The sequence below is a fragment of the Choloepus didactylus genome, chromosome 14 (assembly GCF_015220235.1).
Source record: "Choloepus didactylus isolate mChoDid1 chromosome 14, mChoDid1.pri, whole genome shotgun sequence".
NCBI lineage: Eukaryota > Metazoa > Chordata > Mammalia > Pilosa > Megalonychidae > Choloepus > Choloepus didactylus.
In genome coordinates, this window is record NC_051320.1 from 45,219,372 (window position 1) to 45,243,922 (window position 24,551).

Below are 24,551 nucleotides of genomic sequence, written 5' to 3' on the forward strand. Positions count from 1 at the left end.
TTTTAGTCATTTGTATCCTCTTACTTTTTTCCTTTGTAAGTCAAGCTAAAGATTTGTTGATTTCACTGATCTTTTCAGAGAATCAACTTTTGGTTTTGGTGATTCTATTTTTGTTGGGGTTTGTACTCTATTTCATTTACCTCTGCTCTGATCTTTGTTATTTCCTTCCTTCTCACTTTGGATTCATCTTGCTGTTCTTTTTTTTTTAGTTCCTCCAGGTGTCTTCTTAGGTCTCTTGATCTGAGCTTTCTCCTTTTTTAATGTAAGAATTTAGGGCTTATCAATAGTTAATTCAAGTTCAAAGTACTGGTTTGATCCTTTTGAAAGAAAAAAAAGGATTATATTACTGTACCTTAGCAATAATGAACTTCCATAAACTATATGAGACAAAATTCAGTTAACTATTTTTAGGGGGAAAATGGAAGAATTCTTTGCTTATCATATTTGTATCCATAATGCAAGTAAATGTAGTTATAATGATTAGGCAATAATTAATAAATCGAATTAGAATGCACAAGAATCAGCAATACAATGAAAGATTAGAAAGACTTGCACATATTGAAGAAATCAATGAATTTAGGTTAATATATGAGAACTATTTGATATTGGGAAACCCCCTTCCTCCCAATCCAACCAAACATAACAATGGAAGTTTTGCATATACTGTCAAGCTAGAAAATGTCAGAAAAATCTAAGGTGGTAGAAATTAAGAAACTGAAAATATAGAGCAATGATTAGTGAGCAGGAAAAGGAGCAGAAGCCAAAACAGTGTACTGTAGGATGTCCTCACATATACTGGTTTCCCAAGGATGACCACACATGTACTGGTTTACACCTGCAACTTCACAGTTATCAGTAATGCCCCCTTTCAATTTCAAAAGTGTCCTGATATAGATAACTTATAAGATCATCCAAACTAATGAACATTTTGACAGCAGATCATAGGATTCTGATAATCATGCATGAAAAGTACCTTGGCCTAAAGAACTAACTACGCTTTTTTGCACACAACCAGGAGTCATAAGGGCTGATCATTTCATGAAATAGTATGCAGAAAAACTTCGGCCACTGACCCTGCCTAGGATACTGCAAGGAACTTGCCCTCTAAGATCTTGGGTAGAAAAGAAATCACCCATAGGAAGCCAGCACAACAAACTGTGGTAACTGTGGAGTCCAAATTCATTCTGTTTGCTTGGCTCTCTGGTCCTAAATTGGGATGTTTGCATTAAAACTGTTTCAGATTTGGTGAAACCCATCGAGTCTAGACAGAGGCAAACGTGAAACTGCTCTATGGTTAAGATTCTAGTACTGGGCAGACAGCATAAACCCCCCCAAATCAAACCTTGGCTGGAAATGAATTTAGTTAGAGATTATAATCTACTTCAGGAAATGAATCACCATGAGAAAGTATTATCAGACACAACAAATCGGGGAATTTGCACACCAGGGGCTAGAAAAGGACACAATCTAGCTTGAAAGATATTTTGAAATAAATGTTTTTAAGGGAGGAAGGAAGTAAAATCAAATGAAAGAAAAAAGATGAATTTTAAATAAGAGAAGGCAGTTTATAAAAGCGCCAAACAGAATCCTAGAAATAAAATATATTCTCATGGGGAAAAGTGGATAGATTTCAAATCCCTGTTGTTTCATTAGATTAGCTGAAGCTTTGGTGTCTTTTTAAATTAACTCTGGAAATTAACTCTTGCATACAAATTTTACTTAAACAGAACAGAAGATTGATTTTTCCCTCTGGAAATGAATGCATGCTTTTCTGGAAACATTTCACCAATTTGTTAGGGAATGATGTAGAAATCAGGGTCAGGAATCTTTAGATTACAAATCCTTGATATAAACACTGGCTCCAAGCTCTGGATGCCACACTAAATTTCTAAAATACTTAGCATGATTTTTCATTAGTTTCTATTATGATACATAATTTGACATAAAAATTTACACAATTAAGCACATTCCCTGGCAACCCCCCAAAAGAACTCCCTATCAATCATTCTAGTTACAGTAGTGTAACAGGCAATTTGACATACAATCAAATGATTAGTTTTAAGTAGGTCATGACTGGTAAACACTTTGAAATAAAATTTAAGAAATAACTATCCACATTTATGATTAAAGCTATTATTCTTGGGATTTATAATCTGTTTTTGGATCGACAACAAAGACAAATATATAATTATTCCAGTAATACTATGTATCTGATAGTACCACTATACCATACATGTAAGTTGTCTTATTTTTAAAGTTTTTTTATTTTTGAATGCCTTAAAAATACCAGGTTAACAATTCAGTCTCTTCTTTTGCCATGGAAATAGATCAAGAATAAATTATATAATGATGGAAATTCAAGTTTTCTTTCCAAATAATCTGATCTATGATGTATTTGACATTACAGTTCTTTCAGTTCTATAGGAAAGAAATGCAAAATAGCAGTGGGTGTTCAACAAAAATGAGTCTTTGTATAAGTCACTGTTAGTTGATGAGTACCTCTTGTGACTCTGAGATCCATGTCTAAAAACAATCTAATAAATAGAGCATACAAAAGAAGTCTTAAGTCATAAAATCCTTCTGTTGATTGTGGGGACCAGTCTTTTAAAATTAAAAGAGAAAGAAAATTTAGAGCAAAATAACAAATATATACTTTCAAATTAAAAAAGAAATCAGTTTCCTTATGTAATCATCCCACTTGGTGGCATAAATTTAAAGTCCTAAGCCTCTAGGGGAAAATGTAGAAAATGGACCCCTTTCCAAAAATAACTTTGCCATGCATCTTAGAATTTTACTTGATTTAACGGGTAAATAATCATGGAAGAGGATGAGTAGGTGGAAAAAAAATCTATAATGGTATTTATTCTAAACCTTTTTAATAGATTAAGTGGATCAAGGGATGTTAATGTAATTTGCAAGATGCTAATAGGAAGAGTTTATACAATACAAACAAAGTGATGTGGCATTACTTAAATCAAATAAACTTTGATCTATTAAAAAAAAAAGGCAAAGCAATCCTTTTTTTTTCTCCAGGCAATGTTTTTGATAACTTTGCAAGAAAACAGACAAATAGGGTCTCATTCTGGTACCAAAATGGAAGACACTAAAGTTAAATTAATGAACTGAGTTCATTAATATTGGTTTAACGTGTCTGAGATAGAAAAGAAGCCTAATTCTATGAAAGAAATCAAAATTTCACTGTCTTTTTATGAACTCATGCAATAGAAAGTATTGCTAAGATAAATATCTCATTAAAAACTAGTAGCTAGTAGCACTGTATTATCTAATTTAATCTCACAATGGCTATTACAATGTCTACTGAAATTGGTACTATTTCCATACTGAGGCCTAGAGACTTTTAATAACTTGTTTGACACACAACCAACAAATAATTGAGCCAGGAATAAAATAAAGGCAATCTTAATACAAAGAGTATAGCTCTTAACTACCCTACTATATTCAACTTGAAATATGGAGATGGGTACATTTTTAACTGCTTTGATAAGAAAATAGAAAACAGCACAAAATTTACATTTGATTGTTCATCAAGCTCACAACTGGCAATAAAATATCATGTAACAGAAGAGGAAGAGAATTTGAAATTGATTTACACCAAGCTCCTTATTTTATAGATTTAAGTGAGACTCAGAGAGGTGAAGTAACTTGCCCAATTACTACATATCTAATTAACTAACAAAGCAAGATTAAAGCTCAGACCTTCTGACTCTCAGACCAGATATCCAGCAGGCTTTACTGGGATGGAACATTTCCCCAGGGAGATCTGCAAAGACTTTATGAAACAGTGTGATGCTATCACATTCTAAACATATTACGTAACATGTCTCCACATGTAACTTTTAAGGAAAGAATGAGCTAAATCTATTTAAGAAACCACTGAGGTTCAACAAATCTTTATTGAGTGCTAATTATGTGTTAGGCACTGTTCCAGACATTTGAGTTTCATGAGTTTACAAAAACAAAAAACCCTGATTTATTGGCTTACATACTATAGGGGGAAACAAACATTAAGCAACAGACACAGTAAGTAGGCAAAGTATATAATATGTTAGAAGATGATAAATCCTATGATAAAAAAAGTCGAGCAGTGTAAGTGAGGTTGGAAGTGGCAATTTAGAGTGTGGAGGGCAGACTGCAATTTTAAATAGGGTGATCAGAGTCAGTCTCACTGATGAGATGATATTTAAGTAGATTCTAAGGAGGTGAGGAAGTTATTGATGCGGATATTATGGGAAGTGTTCAGGCAGGGGGAACAGCTAATGCAAAAGTCCTAAGGACAAGGAATGTTTGGAGAACAGCTTGGGGGTGGGGAACTGAGAATAGTTAACAGGTAAAATGAGAACCACAGGCTGGTGTGTATAGCGGGCTTCTGACCACTGAATTAACTTTACCAATGAAATGAAACTATAAATTTTCCATTTATACTATATGTATTATAAGATCAAAGAAGAGAGTGTAGTTCTCAGACTTTATTGAAAAAAATTTTTTGCTTGATTCTAAAAATGCAAAAACATACTCCTAGAATTTTACTTCTAGGAAATGTAAAAATATACATACTATTGGTAATGAAAACTCTTACTCAGTTATTAACATGTGGCAGGAACTATGGTTAAGTGCTTTATGAACATTTTTTCATTTAATCCTCCCAACAACCAATGAACTAGATTCTGTAATCCTCATTTTGCATTTAAGTTATCAAACTCAGAGATGGTAAGTAACTTGCCCAAGATCACACAGCCTAGTAGAGGGAAGACCAACACAGTTGGTCCGTTCAGCCACTATCTAATTTAATGTATATAACACTGGTACATTATATACCAGGAAAAAGAGCTGTTCAGTAAGGATTCTACAACCAAGGGACAATGGAAGCCCAGAAGGTACCATAGACTGGCAAGGCTAATAAGCCCCACCTTAAGATATACTACAGGGGCACTGAAAGAACTAAGGTTCTAACACACAGGTAAAGGATATGAGACTCTCTCGACTTTTGGATTACATACCAATTTACACTTTTACCAGCAGTCTCTCGGTGTCTGTTTCCCTACAACCTCACCAACCTTGAGTTCTGTATTTAAATAAGAGCTCTTCTACAATTTCAAAATAAAAACACAAAACTCTGATATGCTCCATTTGCTCTAAGAAAAATCTTTGTAGTCTTTGTGCCTGATTTATCAAAAAATACTCTCAAGAGTAAGACATGAGACAGGAAGTTCATAAAGTTAAATACAAACCTGATTAACCCTAAAATTTGATAAACCCATTTTATCTGATCTAAAATTATAACAAGAAAATACAAAATGAAAACAAAGCCATAAAAGAAAAGCTTATACAAAGTACTTATAAATTAAACATTCTTTAGTTTTAGATAGCATTTAGGTCCTATTGATTCGCTTGGCATACTCTGGGTCCTTTAAAAGAATAATATTATGAACAGTAATGAAAAAGTAACTACATGCTATATTTTCGGAAACAGCATTAAAATAAGTGAACATGTCAAAGTGTTAATAGTTCAAAGAAGAGAAAAATACATAACTTTTAAGGTGGTAAATATGCTTTTAGATTGTATAATCCTACTATTTTAAGTTCTACAGAATCTAAAATAACTGCAGATTGCAAGTTTATTCAATGACAACAGTCAGCAAAACGTAACTGAACTTTCTAAAAAAACTAAAAAGATAAAACATATATCTTACATTTTAAATGCAAAAAATAATTGGGGCCTATGGGGGAGGGAAAGAAAGAAATCTCTGTAAACGGTAGAAAAACCAATCAATTTCTTCTTTTTTTCCCCTTTAATATTTGACAAACACCGATTAGGGACAGCCACCGTTAAGTTCTTTTCTAACTCCGAAATGCATCACAACCACCTGGAGAGAATTTAAAAATACACGTTCCTTCCTTTTCTCCTCCCTCAAGGTCTGGAGAGAAGCTGAGCACGTGGACTTTTAATCAGCGATGCAGGTAATTCTTACATTCGTGGATGTTTGGGAGCCACTTACTTAAAAAGGGGAAGCTGACTTCATTTAGGAAGCCGGACTTTCATAATCAGCACCTTTGGAGGTGGGGCCCAGCAACCTGCGGTTTGGCAAGTTTCTCCAGGCCATTGTGATGCTGGGTCGAGAGCGAGAATGCGCTCTGGCAGCACGAGGAAATGAGTAAAGGTGGGTTCCCAGGTACGAGGAGTTCAGCCTCTCCCGTAAGTCCTCTGGGGGAAGCGGGAGCAGGCGGACTCGGGCGACACCGTAGCGCTCGGGTCGCGGAGGCCGCGCGGTACGCGGGGATTTCCCCTGCGCCGCCCCGCCGGCTCGGGTTAGTGACTTTTCCATTCTCCTCGTCACTCTGCCCTCTCGACGCACATCCACAGGCCCGACCTCGCGAAACCCCTCACTGCGTGGAGCCCTACCGAGGCCCAAGCCCCTGCTTGCCTCCACGGCTGCAGGCCCAAGTGACCCGCAGACCTCGGCCCCTGGCCCGCGCAGCCGCGGCTCCGTCAGGCCCGGCCCCTTACCGGTCCCGGATCCACCAATCGCGGGCCTCGCCCGCAGCCGCCGCACCTGCGAGGAGGAGCCCGCGCGCCGCCGCCGTCGCCGTAGCAGCGTCCCCGCCCCGCTCCGCCCCCTTCGCTGTTCCGCGAGTTCACCAGTGCCCTGCGCGGGGCTCCCTGCCGGAGAGCAGCGGAAGCCGCTATCCCTGAGGCGAAGTCCCGGGCGCCTCAGCCCGGCGGGTCACTGAGCCGCAGCTTCCGGACAGCTGCGGCAACGGCGCGGCGCGAGGGCGCCCTGCGCACCCCACGACCTCCAACGAGCGGGCGCCCGGAGCAGGCAGTCCCGTCGGGGGAGGCGGTGGCCGCGCTCGAGCGCCCGGCACGCATCGCTCCATGCCGGTGTGGTGCTGCCGCTGCTCCCTGGCCGGTCATTTCAGGTGACTTCTCTGTAGGGGAGGGGAAGAGGGGAAAAGGGGGTGGAGAGCGGCCGGGCTAGGATGAGAAGAGACCAGGACAGAGTCGGGGCAGGGCCCGGGCCCGCGGTGAAGGGCGAAGGCCTGGACAGCAGTGTCCTCCCGCCGCTCCCCGCCGGGTCCCCGCCGAGTCGGGTTGTCGCCCCTGCTCGGGGGGCCCTCGGTCCGGGGAGCCGTCCTCTGTTCCCTTTTTCCTGGACTGGACCTTACCAGTCATGGGACTGCGAGATCAGCTAGGCCCAAAGCTAGTCAGTTACAGAGAACTGAGACTTCACAGTAGTGCAGTTTTAGTAAAGGGTTCTAGGAAGGGTCTCTTTTTCTGATTTTTATTACTAATTAAAAAAATATAAATATCCCAATAATTTAAGTTATTGGATTGAAGGAAGGTAACTTAAGATTGAGGGGAACTACTTTAAGTGTGAGTATCTAGTTAAAAATAGATTTAGGCTTGTAGAAATTTGAAAAACTTTTAATTTTAGATTCAAATTATGGAGAAAGTTTTTAGAGGTGGTAAGAATAATATGTTTAGAAATAAAAGTGAACCTGTTTTTCAGATCTAGCACATAATTGACCCTTCTCTCAGTTATGGGGAGAGCGACCAAAAAAAAGACACTTGAAACTGATTTTAACCCTGAGGTGAAGAAATAAGAGGAATTTCACTGTTAAGTTTAGCGAAAGACAGATTAGTTAAGTTACCTTGCTTTACCTATATGAATTTATAGAATAATGGTGTGGGAAACTTTTTTGGTAAAATGTGAAACTCAAATCAAGAGATCTTAAGTTGGGAATCATGGATAAATAAAACTTGGGTCCATGAACTTAGATGGATTTAACTTAACTGAAAACTAACATTCCTTCAATTATGAATATAGGCAACAAGATGCAGTAGTATTTATCAGTAGAAATAACAATTTTTATATCACAACATACAGTTGGGGTATTTAGAAATACCATTTTGGCATCATTTTTTCAAAATACAGTAATTATTACTCATTGCTGAATTTGTTATTTAATGCAGTAGAGAAGCAGGTGTAAATATATATATCAAGTTTATTTTTTGGCTTCCTTGTACATTCTATGTATCTTTTATTTATGTATTTAATAGCAGTATTCGGAGAAGGGGTCCATATGCATTACTAAATTGTACAAGGGGTGTAAGGCACAGAGAAGGTTCAGAACTCCTATAGAAAGCAACAATCCAGCCCTGCCCAGTTTTTCAGTAAGTTTTGTGTGAGTTTAAGTTCTGGATAATTTTTAAAAATTGTTTTGTATGTAACTTGGATTTTAAGTTCTAGGCAAATCTGTTGACTACTTGATAGACAGTGGTTTAAGTATCAGATTCACTTTGGAGAATTACAGAAAACAAGTTGCCCTAGTAAAAACTTGTTAAGCTGAAACCACTGGGACTCAAATGCTTTTCAGAAAATAGTGTTCAAGAGTCTTTTGGTACAATTGAACTCTAATGGGTTAGCTTAGGATTCATATCCATTCATTTAGCCCTAGGTGGTGAATATAATATACTCTGCGCACAGATGCTTCGAGAAGCACAAAGTATTTGCTATATTTTAGTCTTGAGAGGGATAAAGAAAAACAAAAACCTGTTAGCCAAAAAATAAAAAATTATGATTATTAAACCACAACTTCATTGTGAAAGGAGCTCTGTTGTGTTTAAAATTTTAAAATAAAACATTGTTTGCCAGTCCTTCAAGAATATGTTTCTGTTTTACTAATGCTGTTCTTTGAGCAATTTCATTAGAAAGACACGTATTTTAAAACAGATTGTAACAATATCGGTATTTTGGATTTTGTCTAATATTTGAAAGGATAGACATTGTTAGAGAACCGTGCACTAAATTTTCAACCTCATGCTTCCTGTTCTGGGAGAACACTGTGTCTGACTTCATTTGTGACTTCAGAACCTTCTTCTCAGGTGGTCGTTTCAATTTGTGACAATTTTGGACCCTTCTTTCAGAGAATGTAGAAATTCGGTGTAAAGCACTTCATTTGAGTTTGAGTGATCATTTTTAAAAGTACTGCTATGATGTAGGAAGTATTGTTTTGTTTTCCAAATATGCCTACGTCATAGGCCCAAATTTTGTTTTGAAACTCTGGACTTAGAAAAAGTAGAAGGCCTCCAAAATCATCTTAGACTTCAATATTTCAATATTGAATTTCAATAGACTTTTAACTTAATGCCTAACAATAGGGCAACTATTTTTGCATGTGTGTAAAGTGCTGTTCTTTAGTATTTCCTAAAATGTAATTGTACATATTTTCCGAAAGGTGCCCCCAAATTAGGGAAAAGTCAATTTAATTTTTTGTTACAATAAATACTTAAATAGAACACATTTGTTTAATTGGATATCAAAAATGGAAATTTATACTATTTGTGGGCCTGTGATAGAGTATACATATTTCTGTTCAGCATGTAAAGCAATTCTAAATTTATAATTTAGGCTCTACAGTTTTTAGAAAGAATAGTTACTAGTTTAGCAGGCCTTTGTTTCATTGTTGCTTTATGTAGACCAGGGAACAGGATTTTTTTTTTTTTTTGTGCACTTGTCTTGATTCAGAATTTTTGTGATCTCTGTGTTGAACCAGTATTAAATTTATTAAATAGCATGCAGGTTTATTACAGATATTTCACCACACAGATTATACTAATGACCACTAAAAAGTCAGAGCAAATTACCTATACTATGTAGAGAATTGAGATAAGTTAAAACATTAGCACTACTTAATATATTTCAGTTTTGGAACATGCTAGAGTCAAATTGCTTGAGGCCCACCAAAAAACTACTAGAACTAATAAACAACTGCAGCATTACTACAGGAGACAAGATCAGTATATAAAAATCAATTGTATTTTTATGTACTAGCGATGAATAATCTGTAAATGAAATTTAAAAATAATCCCATTTTTAATGGCATCAAAAAGAATTATATAAATTAACAAAAAAATGCGAGTCTTGTGTACCAAAAACTACAAAACATCATTGAAAGAAGGTCTAAATAAATGGAAAGAAACTCCATGTTCCTGGATCAGAAAATGTAATATTCTTAAGATAACAGTACTCTTAAATTGATAAACAGATTTAGTGCAATCACTAAATCCAAGCTGCCTCTTTTGCAGATATTGATAGGCTTATCCTGAAATTCATATGGAAATTCAAGGAACCCAAACTAGCCAAAAAATCTGGAAAAAGAACAAAATTGGAGGACTCACACTTCCTGGTCTTAAAACTTACTACAAAGTAACACTGATCAAGACAGTGTGGTACTGATGTAAGGTTAACTATATAGATCAGTAGATAGAATAGGAAAGTCCTGAAATAAGCATTTACACTTTTGGTTAATTGGTTTTTCACAAGGATGCCAAGATGATGAAGAGAGAACAGTATCTTAAACAAATGGTAGTGGTTTGAATGAATATCTACAGTTGAAGATATCCCTACCTACAAAAATTAACTCAGGAGTAGTGTGAAGGAGAAGAGGCTAGAATTATCCCCGGACGGACCGAAGCCTGTGCACAGCTTACATCCTTGTGTCCAGTGCCTATGTCCCACTGCCTTTGCCAACATGCCCAAGAGAAAGGCTGAAAGGGATGCTGAGGAGATAAAGCCAAGGTGAAGGGTGAACCACAGAGAAGATTGCAAGGTTATCTGTTAATCCTGCTCCTCCAAAGCCAGAGCCCAAGCCTAAAAAGGCCCCTATAAAGAAGGGAAAGAAGGTACCCAAAGGGAATAGGGGGAAAGCTGATGCTGGCAAGGATGGTAATAATCCTGCAGGAGACCAGGCATAGAAAGCTGAAGAGATTGGAGATGCTGAGTGAAGTGTGGATTTTTGATAACTCTGTACTTTTTGTAACTGTACAGATTGAAATAACTATTTTTTATTAAGTTTTATAAAAAAGCAGAATTTTGTTTTTGTTTTTGTTTTTTTAAGCTATCTTGTTAGCACACAGAACACTTGTGTTTTGGGGAAGGGGCAATTGTTACTAATAGAATGTCTCTGAAGCTGAACTGATGCGGGAGAAAGCACTTTTCCCTTTTAGTTTTGAGAGACTTCCTCTTTTCTCCCAGGAGAAGGGATTCCCTAACTTTAACACACATTGGCTACCTTGACACAAATGCCTTGTGTGGAAAAACTAAAATTTGTTCTGTTGTGCTGACATCTTCTTCTCCCTCTTTGCATTCAGCATAAACTTGACTCCTTTAAATCCAGAGACTTGACCCTTAAAATTGGTTTCCAGAATGTCAGGCAATCTGGACTTTCCAGGGATGCTGTTGAGTTGGCAAACTGATAATTCTGCTGTTTTCATGTCTTGAAAGTTGGGGTTGACTCCTGAAAAGTTGTTAAACAACACACTAAATGTGAAATATCAGCCTTCATTCTAAACCTTCCCTCTTCAGAGCATCAAATGAAGACTTGGATTTTATAGTGGCTTTCTGATTTTGGTAGTCCATTGAAGAAAGGAGTTTGAAAGTTGTTGTATACTATTAATGATTTTTTGCCCATGTCCTGCCTGAAATATCATGATTGTTTATGAAAAAAAAATCTTTCATAAAGCTGGATATAGTTTGACTTGGGGAAAAAAAATAAACTCAAAATGGATCAAAGATCTAAAACCTAAGAGCTAAAACTATAAAACTTTTAGAAGAAAACACAAAGAAAACACAAAACTCTTAGAAGAAAACACAAAGAGTAGTCTTTATGACCTTGAATTAGGCAGTGGTTTCTTAGATATGACACCAAATACACATGCAACAACCAGAAAATAAATTGGACTTCATCAAAATTAAAATATTTTGTGCTTCAAAGGACACTATCAAGAAAGTGAAAAGACAACCCACAGAATGGAAGAAAATATTTGCAGATAATATCTGAAAAGCAACTTGTATCCACAATATATAAAGAACTTTTACAGCTCAGTAATAAAAGGATGAATAACTCAAAAAAAATGGGCCAAGTATTTAAGTGTATATTTCGCCAAAAAAGATATACAGATGGCCAACAAACACATAAGATGCTGCACATAATTAGTCATTAGGGAAATGCAAATCAAAACCATAGTGAAACGCCACTTGATACCCACTAGAATTGCTAATGTAAAATAAGACTGATAATAAAAGGTGTTGATGAGAATGCAGAAAAATTGAAACACTCATATGTTGTTGGTGGGAATGTAAAATTGTATAGCTACTTTGGAAAAACATTTTGGTAGTTCCTCAAGATGTTAAACACAGAGTTCCTTATGGCCCAGCCATTGCACTTCTAGGCGTATACCCAGGAGAAATGAAAACATATGTTGTGCCAGTTTGTATATTTATGTCCCCCAGAAAAAGCCATATTCTTTAATGCATTCTTGTGGGGGCAGGTGTATTTAATGTGGATTGGGTTGGAACCTGTTGGTTCAGTGTCCATGGAGATGTGACCCACCCAACTGTAGGTGATAACTCTGATTGGATAATTTCCATGGAGACGCCGGTTCAGCGTGGGCTTGTTTAGTTTACTGAAGCACTATATAATCTCAGACAGAAGGAGCTCATAGTTAGCTGGAGCTGAGACAGACATTTTAAAGACAGCCAGTGGAAGCTGATGTAGACGTTTTGGAGAACGCCATTTTGAAACGCCCCCTGGGAGCAAGCAGACACCAGCCACATGCCTTCCCAGCTAACAGAAGTTTTCCAGATGCCAATGGCCTTTCTCCAGTGAAGGTACCCTTTGTTAATGGACACTTTATGGCCTTAAGACTGTAACTGTAACCAAATAAACCCCCTTTTCTAAAAGCCAATCCATTTCAGGTGTTTTGCATTCTGGCAGCATTAGCAAACTAGAACATATGTCCGTATAAAAACTTGTGCTACATGAATGCTCATAGCACTATTATTTGTTATAGCCAAAAAGTGCAAACGGCCCAAATTTTCATTAACTGATGAATGGGTAAACAAAATATGGTATATCCATACAATGAAATATTATCCAGCAATAAAAAGGAATGAATTACTTATAACATACTACAATGTAGATGAACATAAAAGATGTGTCTTTCAAGTCAGACACAAAAGGTGACATATTGTATGAGGTGTTGCATTTATATGAAATATCCAGAATAGGCAAATTCGTAGAAACAAAGTAGGTTAGTGATTGTTAGAGACTGGAGGGAAGGGAGAGTGGGAAATGACTGCTAACATCTTTTTGAGGTGATAACATTTTTCTGGAATTAATGGTGATGGTTGCAAAATCTTGTGGATATACTAAAAACCACTGAATTGTGCCCTTTAAACTGGTGAATTGTATGGATGTGAATTATATCTCAGTAAAGTTCTTGTAAAAAAGCCAAAACATTTTCTTTCCAAGGTTCCCTTTATGTACCTTGGTTTAGGTCCTGATCAAATGACCTAGTGTCTTACTGATATTTTTGAACTCTTGAAAACTGTTTGCCTTTCTTCATTAACAGGAACCCAATAGGGGACATTTTATTTCAAATTGTCTTTACCTCAAGTTACTTTTTTCTTCCTTTTTAATTATATATCAGTTTTTTGAGAGGACAGTTCTGATTTTAAATATTAAATGTTATATAAAAATTGAGTTCTACCTTTAAGCAATTGGAGTTTCTTTAAGCCAACACACTCTCAGTGCTAAATCTAGTGAGTACTGTTCTGTACTAGGCATAATTTGTCTTAAGGAATTTGAATATCAAGTATTCATTTTGCAGCATCTATTTGTAGACTTAAGAAATTGGTCAAGGCATTTTAGATCATTGAGTTTTGTATATAAAATCAAATATGAGTTAAGTGCTAAAATGCCTTCATTCACAGTCATTAGACATTCAGTTTGAGAGTGTATGGGATATCAGGTGTTTTAAGTTAAGTAGTCTTAACTTACCAAATATCCATACTCAACTCAATCCCAAGCATGTCTCCAGTTTTTTCTTTTTTATGTTTAAGGTATGGAGAAGTAAACGTCTTGTAGTACTTGCCAAATCTTAGTGATGAACATTTTAATTACTTCACACGTATGGAAGCAGCATTGTTTGAGGTAGGGATGTCTGGGAGAGACTGAATGTGAGATCTACATCTTCTGAAAAAGAATCATGGCCTTTGCAACAACAACAACAATAAGACCAATCAAATCAAGCCTGGGTAGGAAAAAGGATTTTAGTTAGAAGCTAAAGGGAACTAGGAAAGCTGGACACAGTAGACACTGAAGAAAAACCAGGGCCAGGCCTGAGTACATAGTACATGTTGAAGTCAGTTGACAAGAAACAGAAACAGGCAAGGCAGCTGAGGCACCAGGATGTGATCAGACACAGTGGTTGGAATGATTCTGAAAGTGATGAATTGAGTGTAAAACACTTCCTTAAGGAGCAGGCTTAAGGTGTGGGGAGGGGCTTCTCTTAGCAGCCATGCCTGGTGGGTATCTATTCTGGCCAAAAGGGAGCATGTTTTTTAAGAAGAGTTCAAATATTTGAGGGTAGAGGTTAATATCTTCTTTGGTTCAATTGAACTCTCAATGTATCCCGGGGAACTCTGCCCTTTCCTAAGGTAGATGGGAACTCTGAAGGTAACAGGGAAACAGAAATTCCTGTCTAATTCTTCCAATTTCTCACCCTTTTCTCAGAACAGTAAATTGACTTGAGTCCCATGTTTATCATTTTGGGAATAGTAATAAGCACACTAACCCACTAGTAGAAATACAGTTTAATATTTCCAGATTTTGTGCCAGTTGCTGACTATGGAGATAAAAAAGAATTCAGGGATTGTATTCCAAGGTAATGTGTAGTATACCTAAAGACATTAACTATGTTCGAGGGATACTCCGTTTATTGCATGAGCATGTCAGAATTCTAAAAACTAGTTTCTAGGGAGGTAGTTGGGAAAGAAAATAGTTTGGAAGTCAATATTAAGATCTTTGCATGAAACTCATTTCTTTTACTAAAATGCACAATTTGTAATATATGAATATATACTACAGTATTTTTTCTTAAAAAATTATGTGACTCTTTTGCCTCAAATACTCAGCCTGTGACAGTCACCTTTTAATTATTGAGAAAAAAGGTAGAGGAGAAAAATTAGACATTTCTAGGGGAACTCGGGGAATTATAAAATTCCCAATATAATGCTCTGTCTTTGGTCATTGAAAAGAACTTCTGATTTAATGGGAACTTGTCTATAAGGTACTAAGAAGAGATTAGCAGTTATTTAGGTGTTTTGGCCTTCAAAGTGGTATAGATTGACAGGGAGCTAATTACTAATTTGAAAGCATTAATCAGAGGGTTTCCTTTTCTCCTATGGAACTACTGAATAGTTGATGGCTGAAGTCAAATCTGAGTAAAGATTGATTTTTATAAAGGTTATATTGACTATATATCTCTTTTTTGTTTTTGTTCTGTGTTTGTTTTTTAAAGAAACTATAGTGACACTGAAACCGAAGGAGAGATTTTTAATTCCTTAGTGCAATATTTTGGTGATAGTTTGGGGCGAAAAGTTAAAGCAATGCCATTAGTTGAAGAAACGTCTTTACTTGAAGACTCATCATTGACTTTGCCTGTGGTAATAATAGGTAAGTTATTCCATTTATCTCTAAATTACAGTTATGACTCTTACTACTTGTATAAATCTGTAGTGAGAACAAATTCCTAAGGATTGCATTGAAAAGTATTCTTAGGTTGTTTGATATGTTAAATTAGCTAATAACCATATCTTTGGAGAGAGTAATAGATTTATTTATCTAACATTAGATTCTAATGTTAGAAAGCAATGTCTTTTTGTTAAAGGATTGTTTTTACTATTTTATTTTAAAATACTGCCTATCACTGGTAAGTGTCAAAATCATATGGCAATGCAATGGTAATGATGATAAGCCAGTATTGGTAGAGCGCTGTACAGAGGAGTCTCTGTAGATTATTGGATTATCCGTTATAACCTTACAACCCTCTGATCTTGGTAGGGCAGATATAGACAGGAAAACTGGTTCAGAAGTTCAGTTACTTGTGCCAGTTAGATCAGTGCTCAGTTAGTAGGAACATTATAGTACTCTGCAGTAATGTTTGTAATTACCATTAACTGTAACATTACTAGTATGTATCCTTTGTACCACCTTAACAGGTAGCATATGAATTATTAAAAATTAAACTATTAGTAAAACCTAGTTACTTCAGAATTATAAAAGTTTTCATGATTTACTTTTATTGTATGCATTTAATTACCTGTTGTGGATATCTTCTATCTAATATTCAAACTCAGGAGAATCAGACAAGCACCACAGAATGAAGGCAAGTTGAAGGAGAGAATTACAGGACATAGGTGGCATAGAACTTCCTCCACTTCTTTGATAGTCTGTTTCAAAGTTCATGGAAAGAAGGGAAAATTCCTGTTCTTTGGCCTACAAGAGATGTATTGACAGAAGGAAGGAAAGGAGGAGAGCAAGCTTGTTCTTCTATACTAGGTACCCCTATAGGGAATATGATAGAGATGGCAGTTTTTCAGTAGTTCCCGTCTGGTATAGTTCTCAGAGGCCATACTTTCTGTTCCCTTTTTCTGTCCATATCCAACTCTGACTTTCCATCATGGGTGTCTTGGAATAAGTAAAGGAACCCTGGCTTCCTGTTGTGGTTGGGCTGTGGGCGGGGCAGAAAAAGGTAAACTGCTTCATCTTTATCTGCCCACCCTACTCTGCCCAAAACAATCAATCCCTGCTTTGCATCAGCCCATGTGTAATATATAGGGCCATCACAGGTGACTGTGGTACCACTAGCCTGAACACAGGTAAAGAGCTAATTTCCTTAGTATGTGTATTAGTTTTTGATTGCTAGCATAGGAAATTACCACAAACCTAGTGGCTTTAAACAACAAAAATTTATTATCTTACTAGTCTATAGATCAGAAGTCTTACATGGGTCTCACTGGACTAAAGTCAAGGTGTTGGCAGGATTGTATTCCTTTCTGGAGGCTCTAGGGAAAATCGGTTTACTTGCCTTTTCCAGCTTCTAGAGGCTGCTCACATTGCTTGGCTTGTGGTTCACTTCTCCATTTCAAAGCCTGCAATGTTGTATTTCTCTTACCCTTCTTTTATAGTCACCGCTCCTTCTGACCACAGCCAGGAAAGGTTCTCTGCTTTTAAGGAATCATGATTAGATTGGGCCTACCTGGATAATCCAGGATCCTCTCAAGGTCCCTAACCTAATGACTTCTATTCAGTACTATTTGCCATCTAAGGGAGCTTATTTACAGGTTCAGGGGTTAGTACAGGACATCTTAGGAGAGAGCATTATTCTGCCTACTACAATATATTTCTTCTGTTGAACTGCCTGCTTGAATTCTTTGCCATTGTCTTTTGAGCTTTGTCTCTTTTTTAATTTTAATGTAATTTTATTGAGATATGTTCACACACCATACAGTCCATCCAAAGTATACAATCAGTGGTTCACAGTATCATCTCATCATTGTGAATTTATCACCTGATCATTTTTAGAACACTTGCATTATTCCAGAAAAAGAAATAAGAAGAAACAAGAAAACCCCAAACATCCCATACCCCTTACCCACCCCTCTTGTTGACCACTAGCATTGCACTCTACCCAATTTTAAGACTTATAATAGAAAGGTAGGTTAACTAAGACAGTGTCGTATTGTCATAGATAGATATATAGATCAATGGAACAGAGCAAAACAGCCCAAAGTAGGTCCACAGAAACACAGGTGTTCTGGTTTGCTAATGCTGCCGTTAGACAAAATACCAGAAGTGGATTGGCTTTTATAAAGGGGGTTTATTTGGTTATAAAGTTACAGTCTGAAGGCCATCAAAATGTCCAAATGAAGGCAACAACACAAGTATACCTTCACCAAAGGAAAGCCAGTGGCATCTGGAAAACCTCTGTTAGCTGGGAAGGCACGTAGCTGGCTTCTGCTTATCCCAGGTTGTTTTCCAGCTCCACTCACAGCCCCTATGCATTCTTCAAAGCATCCGTCTTGGCTGTAGCTGCTTTGTTATATGGCTCCAGTGATTTAATTAAGAACCAGCCTGGATGGGTGGGGTAATACTTCCATGGAAACTATCCAGTCAAAGGTCCTGCCCACAGTTGATTGAGTCACATCTCCATGGAAACATTTAATCAATGGTTTCCAACCTTATCAACACTAATATGTCTGCCACCACAAAATTGCATCAAAGATAATGGCATTTTGGGGGACATAATACATCCAAACTGTCACAATGGGCAACCAACTTTTTTTTTTTTTTCGCTATATAGTTAAACTGTCGTTATCAAAGATTAGGGCTACTGGCTACTGGATTACAGTTCAATAACTTCAGGTATTTCCTTCTAGCTATTGTAAAACACTAGAAACTAAAAAGAAATATCAGTATAATGAATCAGTAGTCTCAGTTATTTGTTACATCCTAATTTCTCAGTCCTACTCATTTGATCACTCTCAATTTTCAGGGATATCTGGGCAATGACCATTTTATCTTCTTCGTGCTGGAAAAGGGTGTTGACCTTGTAGGGTAGAGGAATGTTAACTGGTTGATGTTCTTGGAGAGACTGGTATCTCTGGGTTTCAGGGTTTACCTGGCATGGGATCAATCTGGAGGTGTCTCCTTTTTTTGAGTCAAGGAAATTAGCTCTTTGCTTCAGATCTTAACTCCCACTATCTGTTTTTTATGAAGTCAAGTGGTTCATTTCCTTTCTAGCCTTTGGATTTTGTGTCATACTTGAAAGCTTCCCACTCTAGAATTGCAAGGAGAAATAGCACCCCCTTTTCTATTTTCTTATGGTTTTACTTTTCATACTTTGGGTAGATTTGCTTTGGAGCAAAGTATTAGCCAAGAAACAGGATTTTTTTTTTATTTTGATGGCTAGCAGTTATCTCAGTTAAATTAAATTTTTGATAGGTGGAGATAGAGAAATGGCAGTCCAGACTAAAAGAACTACATGAATGGAAGTAGGAAAACACACAGTGATTAACAGATCCAGTTTGGTTTTTGGTAAAGCGTATAAAAATGTAAGGAAGGTAGTATTAGGAAATGGGACTGGAAAGATGGTTGAGACCAAAACATGAGAACACTAGGTAGTCAGAAAGAGACAATTAAGCCCTTTAGAATTGAAGGGATAACAGAATGAGGGCTGTATTACCAAACTCATCTGAATGAAGTAGTATAAAATGATTTGATAATGGGTAGATCTTAAGAAAAACAGAAGGATGCTTTGTTCTCTTCATGAGAGTATTGGAGTGGGAATAACAAAGACAGTTGACTGGATATAGAAGGCAAATAGGTTTAGAACCAGAATTTGATACACTTAGGAGTTTGCTAGTACCACACTTTGAGATGGGGTTTAGAGGAAGGGCACTTAAATGAAGGGACTCGAGAATTTGCTTTTGAATATGTTGTGTTTAAGTTGTTCACTCCAGTCAGTTGGAGTGAAGAAGTAGCATTTGGAAATGTGGGATACATTCTTAGAAAAGAGGTCAGTCTAGAAATCTAATTTTGGGAGTCTACAGTTGAAGCCTTGAGATGGAAAGAATTGAAGTCTTGTGTAGATGAGATTCCGAAGAGAAAGCAGGAGAGAAGAAGGCAAAGGTCAGAATCTTGTGAGACATCTGGTTTTAAGAGATGAGAGAAGGAAGAAGTAATGGTGAGGAAGGGGAGCCAAGGACAAGAATATTAAAATAGATATATGATGTACCCCCCATCCTTTTTTTTTTTTTTTTTTTGTATAGGAAATGGACCCTCAGGAATATGCCTTTCTTATATGTTATCAGGCTACAGACCATATTTATCATCAGAAGCAATACATCCAAATGCAATCTTACATAGTAAATTAGAAGAAGCAAAACATCTTTCCATTGTTGATCAGGTATTATTTCTTACGTGACAATTCTTTTTTTTTTTTAATGCTGAGATAGGATTAATTTGATATTTATATAAGCATCATGTTTCTTAGTTGCCAATTCTTTATTCTAAATAATTATCAGTCTTATTTTTAGATTCATAAATATATTTGGATAAGTTACTTCTATTTATTTTCTTAAGTTGGTTAGAGCAAAATTTCTCAAATTATTTCCTGATGGCTTTTTAAAGGCTGTTCTATGCACAAGTAAGTTTAGGAGGTGCTGCCTTTTATTATTGGAGTTCCAGGGTAGATATTAACATATTAAAGGCATCTTCAAGTTTTGCAGTAAAAAAGATCTGGTTAGCTTTGTTGAAACCCAAACTTTTCCCATATTAATTTGACCAAAAAAATCTCTATTCAGACCTCAAGGAACATCGGTGTTCTGTAGCACACCATCTGGGAAATGCTGGATTAGAGTAATGGCCTTCACCATGACTATGGTAGCTTCTTTTCCCCCAGTGTTTAACTCTGTCTGCCTTTTCCTGTCTTTTCTTTTCTTTTTTCTTTTTTCTTTTTTAATTCATTCAGGACTTAGAATATTTATCTGAGGGCCTTGAGGGCCGATCATCCAATCCAGTTGCAGTACTTTTTGACACACTTGTTCATCCAGATGCTGACTTTGGATATGATTATCAATCTGTTTTGCACTGGAAATTAGAACAACATCATTATATTCCTCACTTAGTTCTTGGTAAAGGTCCACCTGGTGGGGCTTGGCATGTGAGTATTTTTTTTCTTAGCATTTTAGCATATGTGAATTATTTCTCGTTAAGGACTATATGAATTCTTAAGCATTATGGTAATACTATTATATATGATGTTTACATTTTTTATCTGAGAAGAATTTAAGTGTTGTTTATTTAGTTAAATATGGGTTAACTAAGTGGTAGTTAAGCTAAATTTGATTACTGAATCAGTCTTAAAATAATTTCTCTATACTACTTTGTAAGAATTATATAAAAAACATTTCAGGAATGTTTTGCATAGTAAAAAATTTTTAAGTCGGTTCAATTTAGAGTTTACAAAATCTCATATAGTATTTCAAGTCAGTATCCATTATTTCTTCTCATTTTCAAGATTGTAAATGAAAAATATATTCTAAAAGAAAGAGCTTTTTAAAACTGAAGAACCAGTAAATCAAGGATTTATTGAACTGCATTTCATTAGAAGGTCAGCAACTAACAATTATTCTTCCCTTCTGTGTCAAAAGATAACACAGTGTCTAGCATATAATGAAAGCTTATTGTACAAATAAATGTTAAATAATTTTGTACAAAATTCACTTGGATATTCTATGTGAGAGCAATGTTATATGTCTAAAGAGTTGTTTACATTTACCAAGTGACTGTGTCAGGGACATCAGGGGACCTTCCTAGATTAAATACCTCACTGCTTCCTTTTTTAAATCTTAATTTCCTTTATGGTGATGAGTAGCATTATCCAGTTGTTAGCGCTTTTTAGCTTAAGTGTTTATATTTTCACTGTTAATGGTTAGCATTCTTGATAAAACTGAATTTCTTGAAAAAACCATATGCATGTATTTTTTTTAGGCTTTTAGACTGCCTTCTCTAAATTCATGAGGTTTTATTGCCTCAATTACTAAAAATATTTGAGTCAGTGGTAGAACATGAGATATACCTCAAACTCCCTGATTTTTTCCATACATTTCTTATATCCACTAGAATAGGGATATAAATGATATTTGAGCTGCAATCCTGCTGTCAGACATCATCTCCTTGAAGGTTCCTAACTTTCCCATATATACATATTTGTTCTTACCTCTGCATTCCATACTTTATTCTTACTTTACAGTGCCGTGGTACTGTTTATCTGTATGCGGCTATCTCCCCTGCCATGTTTCACATACTTCCTAGTTAACCTTGGTCACTGGCCAAAATGTAAGCTCCTTAAGCCATCTGCCCTCTCTCTTACTTATTTCCATATGGCTCTTTGCTTCTCTTGTGATCCAATTTCTCACCACTTTCCTCCCTCCCAGATGTTCCAGCTGTGACATCTTAAGCCCCAATTAGTGATAAACTCTCTTAGATCCTTAACCATTTCAGCTATTTGCTACTTCTACTCCCTTCCCTGAAAGTTTGCTGTCCCCGCAGATACCACTTCTTTGAACAGGTTATCCCATTTTCTAACTCCTCTATCATTACAGACTGTTGCCATTAATTACTGAATCTGTGGTACCAAACTCGTTGTCTTCCATTATATGCCAAGCTTTATTATCACCTTTAATGATTTTACCCTCTACATACATGAACAGAAACAATTTCTTAACCTGTTACATTCTTAATGTCCACATATCCAATGACCTTCTCTTCCATTCTTACGTAGCTACTAACTCTTGTGGTGTCACCGTAGATTTCATCATCCATAACTACTCAAAATATGAGATAGTAAATTCTCAAATATCATACTTTCTGGTCACAACTTCCTATTCTGGCTGCTTCATCCAGTTACTCCCACTGTACCTAATCTTCAAACACTGAGAATGTTCCAGGCTCTGATTTTCTTTACCTCTTTACCTTATCCAGCTTAGGTACTATAGTCCATTGATTTAACCATTCTCCTTAATTCCCTTAAGCCATTGTCCCTCCATCACATGGGTTTGGCAAAAAAAAAAAGCAGTTTATCCAATTGCCCACCTTATCTTTTCCTGTACTTGAGCTGTCAAACATTACCACACAGAAGTCATTCAACTGTGACAGTTCATCTCCAGCCTCAGTTGGCCTTGAACACCGCTTAGTAATCCATTGTTATTTCCTTAAGTTTTCTCTTCTCAAACCTCTGTCCTTTTTTTCTCCTTTATGCTTAGAAATGCTCTTGGTCTTACTTTACAGAGAAAATGGGATCCATCAGAATTGAACTTCTACAATTTCACACTGAAACCTACAAATTTATCTGCAATCATGTTACTTGTTTGTTTCTTGTTTCTCGTTTTCCCCATCTAAGGCTGACCTTCTAGAATATTCTGAATCTCTGCCTTCTCAAGGACCTTGCTTAGAGTTTCCTTTCTCTTCTTGTAATCTCTGATTTCTCTGCTAGCTTCTATTTATCAGTGTGTAAATGCGCTAAAGTTACTTCTATATTTTAAAATTTCTTTGGGTGCTAGCTTATCTGTATCATTTGCTTTATAGCCAACTTATAGAAAAAGTTATCTATACATATTATCTCCATGCCTTTGCCTCCTGCTCCTTAGATCAACCTGATTCTAGTTTCTTTTCACTGTTTTTCCATTGGGACTACTCAAGGTACAATTTCTTTTAATTCCATGAAGTGCATTCATGTTCTTTTTCTTTATTAAACTGTCACATGAACTTTTTCTGCCTGGATTATTCTCCCTTTTTAGTGGTGCACTCCTCAAAGCCCATTTAGACATTATTTCCTTTAAGAAATAGATAATCTTTCCTTTCTGTATGCTCCTGTAGGACTCTGTCATGTCTGCATCTCTCAGTAAACTGCAGTTTACACTACAGCAGGCATTCATGGCTTATTGGGATAGGGAAATAAAGAAAGGCAGATAAGGAGGAAAATGAAGGGATCAGAGGACTAGGATTCTCAACCAACTGGAAGAACTGGTGTAGTGGGAATAAAATTAAAAGATAGTGGTCAGAAAGTAGAATATTAGTGCTTTAAGGTTTTAGTGTTCCAGGTGAGACTATTATGGCTCCAGATAATCTCTAATATATAGTAAATTCTTAACAACTCCTCTTCTGAAGATACCAGTTTTCCATCTTCTTGGTTCTGATCCTAGTGTCAGGTCCAGCCTGCCTCAAAATAGTGGCAGCTTTGCTGCATTTTCTCCCTAAGGTGATTTCTATGTACTGTAACGAATTATGCTTCATAGGGCTTAGCACATAGTAAGTGCTCTGTAAATGTTAGTCCATAATTATTATTATTACAATAATAAATGCTCCATTCCCCAAACTGAGCTTTGTGGAAACAGGGGCAGAAGATGTAAGAGAAAAGAAGCCATAGCCTAAAAGAGTTGGTTCAAAAAGATAGATCATAGTTGTCATTGGGATGGGTGCCTTGGTCCTTGGGATGTTCTTGCTTTCTATTGGGCAAAGCAAAAGTACATAGGACAAGGGAGCTTGAAGTGCTCATTTTTCTTGAAGGTAGTATTAGCTTCAGCAGTGAGTATTTTCTTTCTCAGACAACCACTGCTTATTTCCCTACTCTTAGGAAGAAATGCTGTTGTATCCAAATCAGCCTAGATTTAACAAATTATAACTGATGGAAAAGAAGCTGTTCTTCTGCCAACTTTTTAAAAATCTGGCAATAACATTAAAATAAAAGATATTTAAAGTATTTTGGAGATTAATGAACTTTTTTCCTTTTGTTTAAAGTGTGAAAATATCCCTAACTTGATTTTATTTATCTGAATTTTCTTGTTGATCATAGACCATAGGTAGCAACAATATTGCATAGGTGTTGAACAATATTGTATATTTGTTTTATAAATTTGTTACTACATGAAAGAAGGAATCAAATAATGAAAATGCATAGAAATTTATTTGGATAAAGTTTTAGAGGTAATTTACACAACCATTTAGGACTTTTTTGCACTCTCTTATGGTCTTAATTATTATAAATGAGATAAGTTTGGTAAAGGAAAAAAACCATGTTACTGCTTAAATGTGTTTTTTGACTGTAGTTTTCTATTCTAATA

General features: G+C 36.4%; 2 protein-coding genes across 3 annotated transcripts in view; one reads left to right on the top strand and one right to left on the bottom strand.

Moving 5' to 3' along the window:
- On the bottom strand, positions 1–6,889 carry LOC119508837. Its single transcript, XM_037802598.1, has 3 exons — positions 6,748–6,889; positions 6,018–6,679; positions 1–317 (listed from the first exon to the last, which is right to left on the bottom strand). Exons 1-2 carry the CDS (start codon positions 6,887–6,889, stop codon positions 6,042–6,044), a joined length of 780 nt encoding a protein of 259 aa, XP_037658526.1. The 3' UTR covers positions 1–317; positions 6,018–6,041.
- Positions 6,747–24,551, top strand: part of OSGIN2 (oxidative stress induced growth inhibitor family member 2) — a 23,473-nt gene continuing 5,668 nt past the window's right edge. The window contains exons 1-4 of one of the 2 annotated variants that reach the window (XM_037803171.1): positions 6,747–6,939; positions 15,386–15,540; positions 19,698–19,834; positions 20,399–20,590. In XM_037803171.1, coding sequence (XP_037659099.1) covers positions 6,896–6,939; positions 15,386–15,540; positions 19,698–19,834; positions 20,399–20,590 — 528 coding nt within the window. In that variant the 5' untranslated portion in view covers positions 6,747–6,895. The remainder of the gene's footprint in view (positions 6,940–15,385; positions 15,541–19,697; positions 19,835–20,398; positions 20,591–24,551) is intronic. The other variant, XM_037803172.1, reaches the window with a different exon arrangement.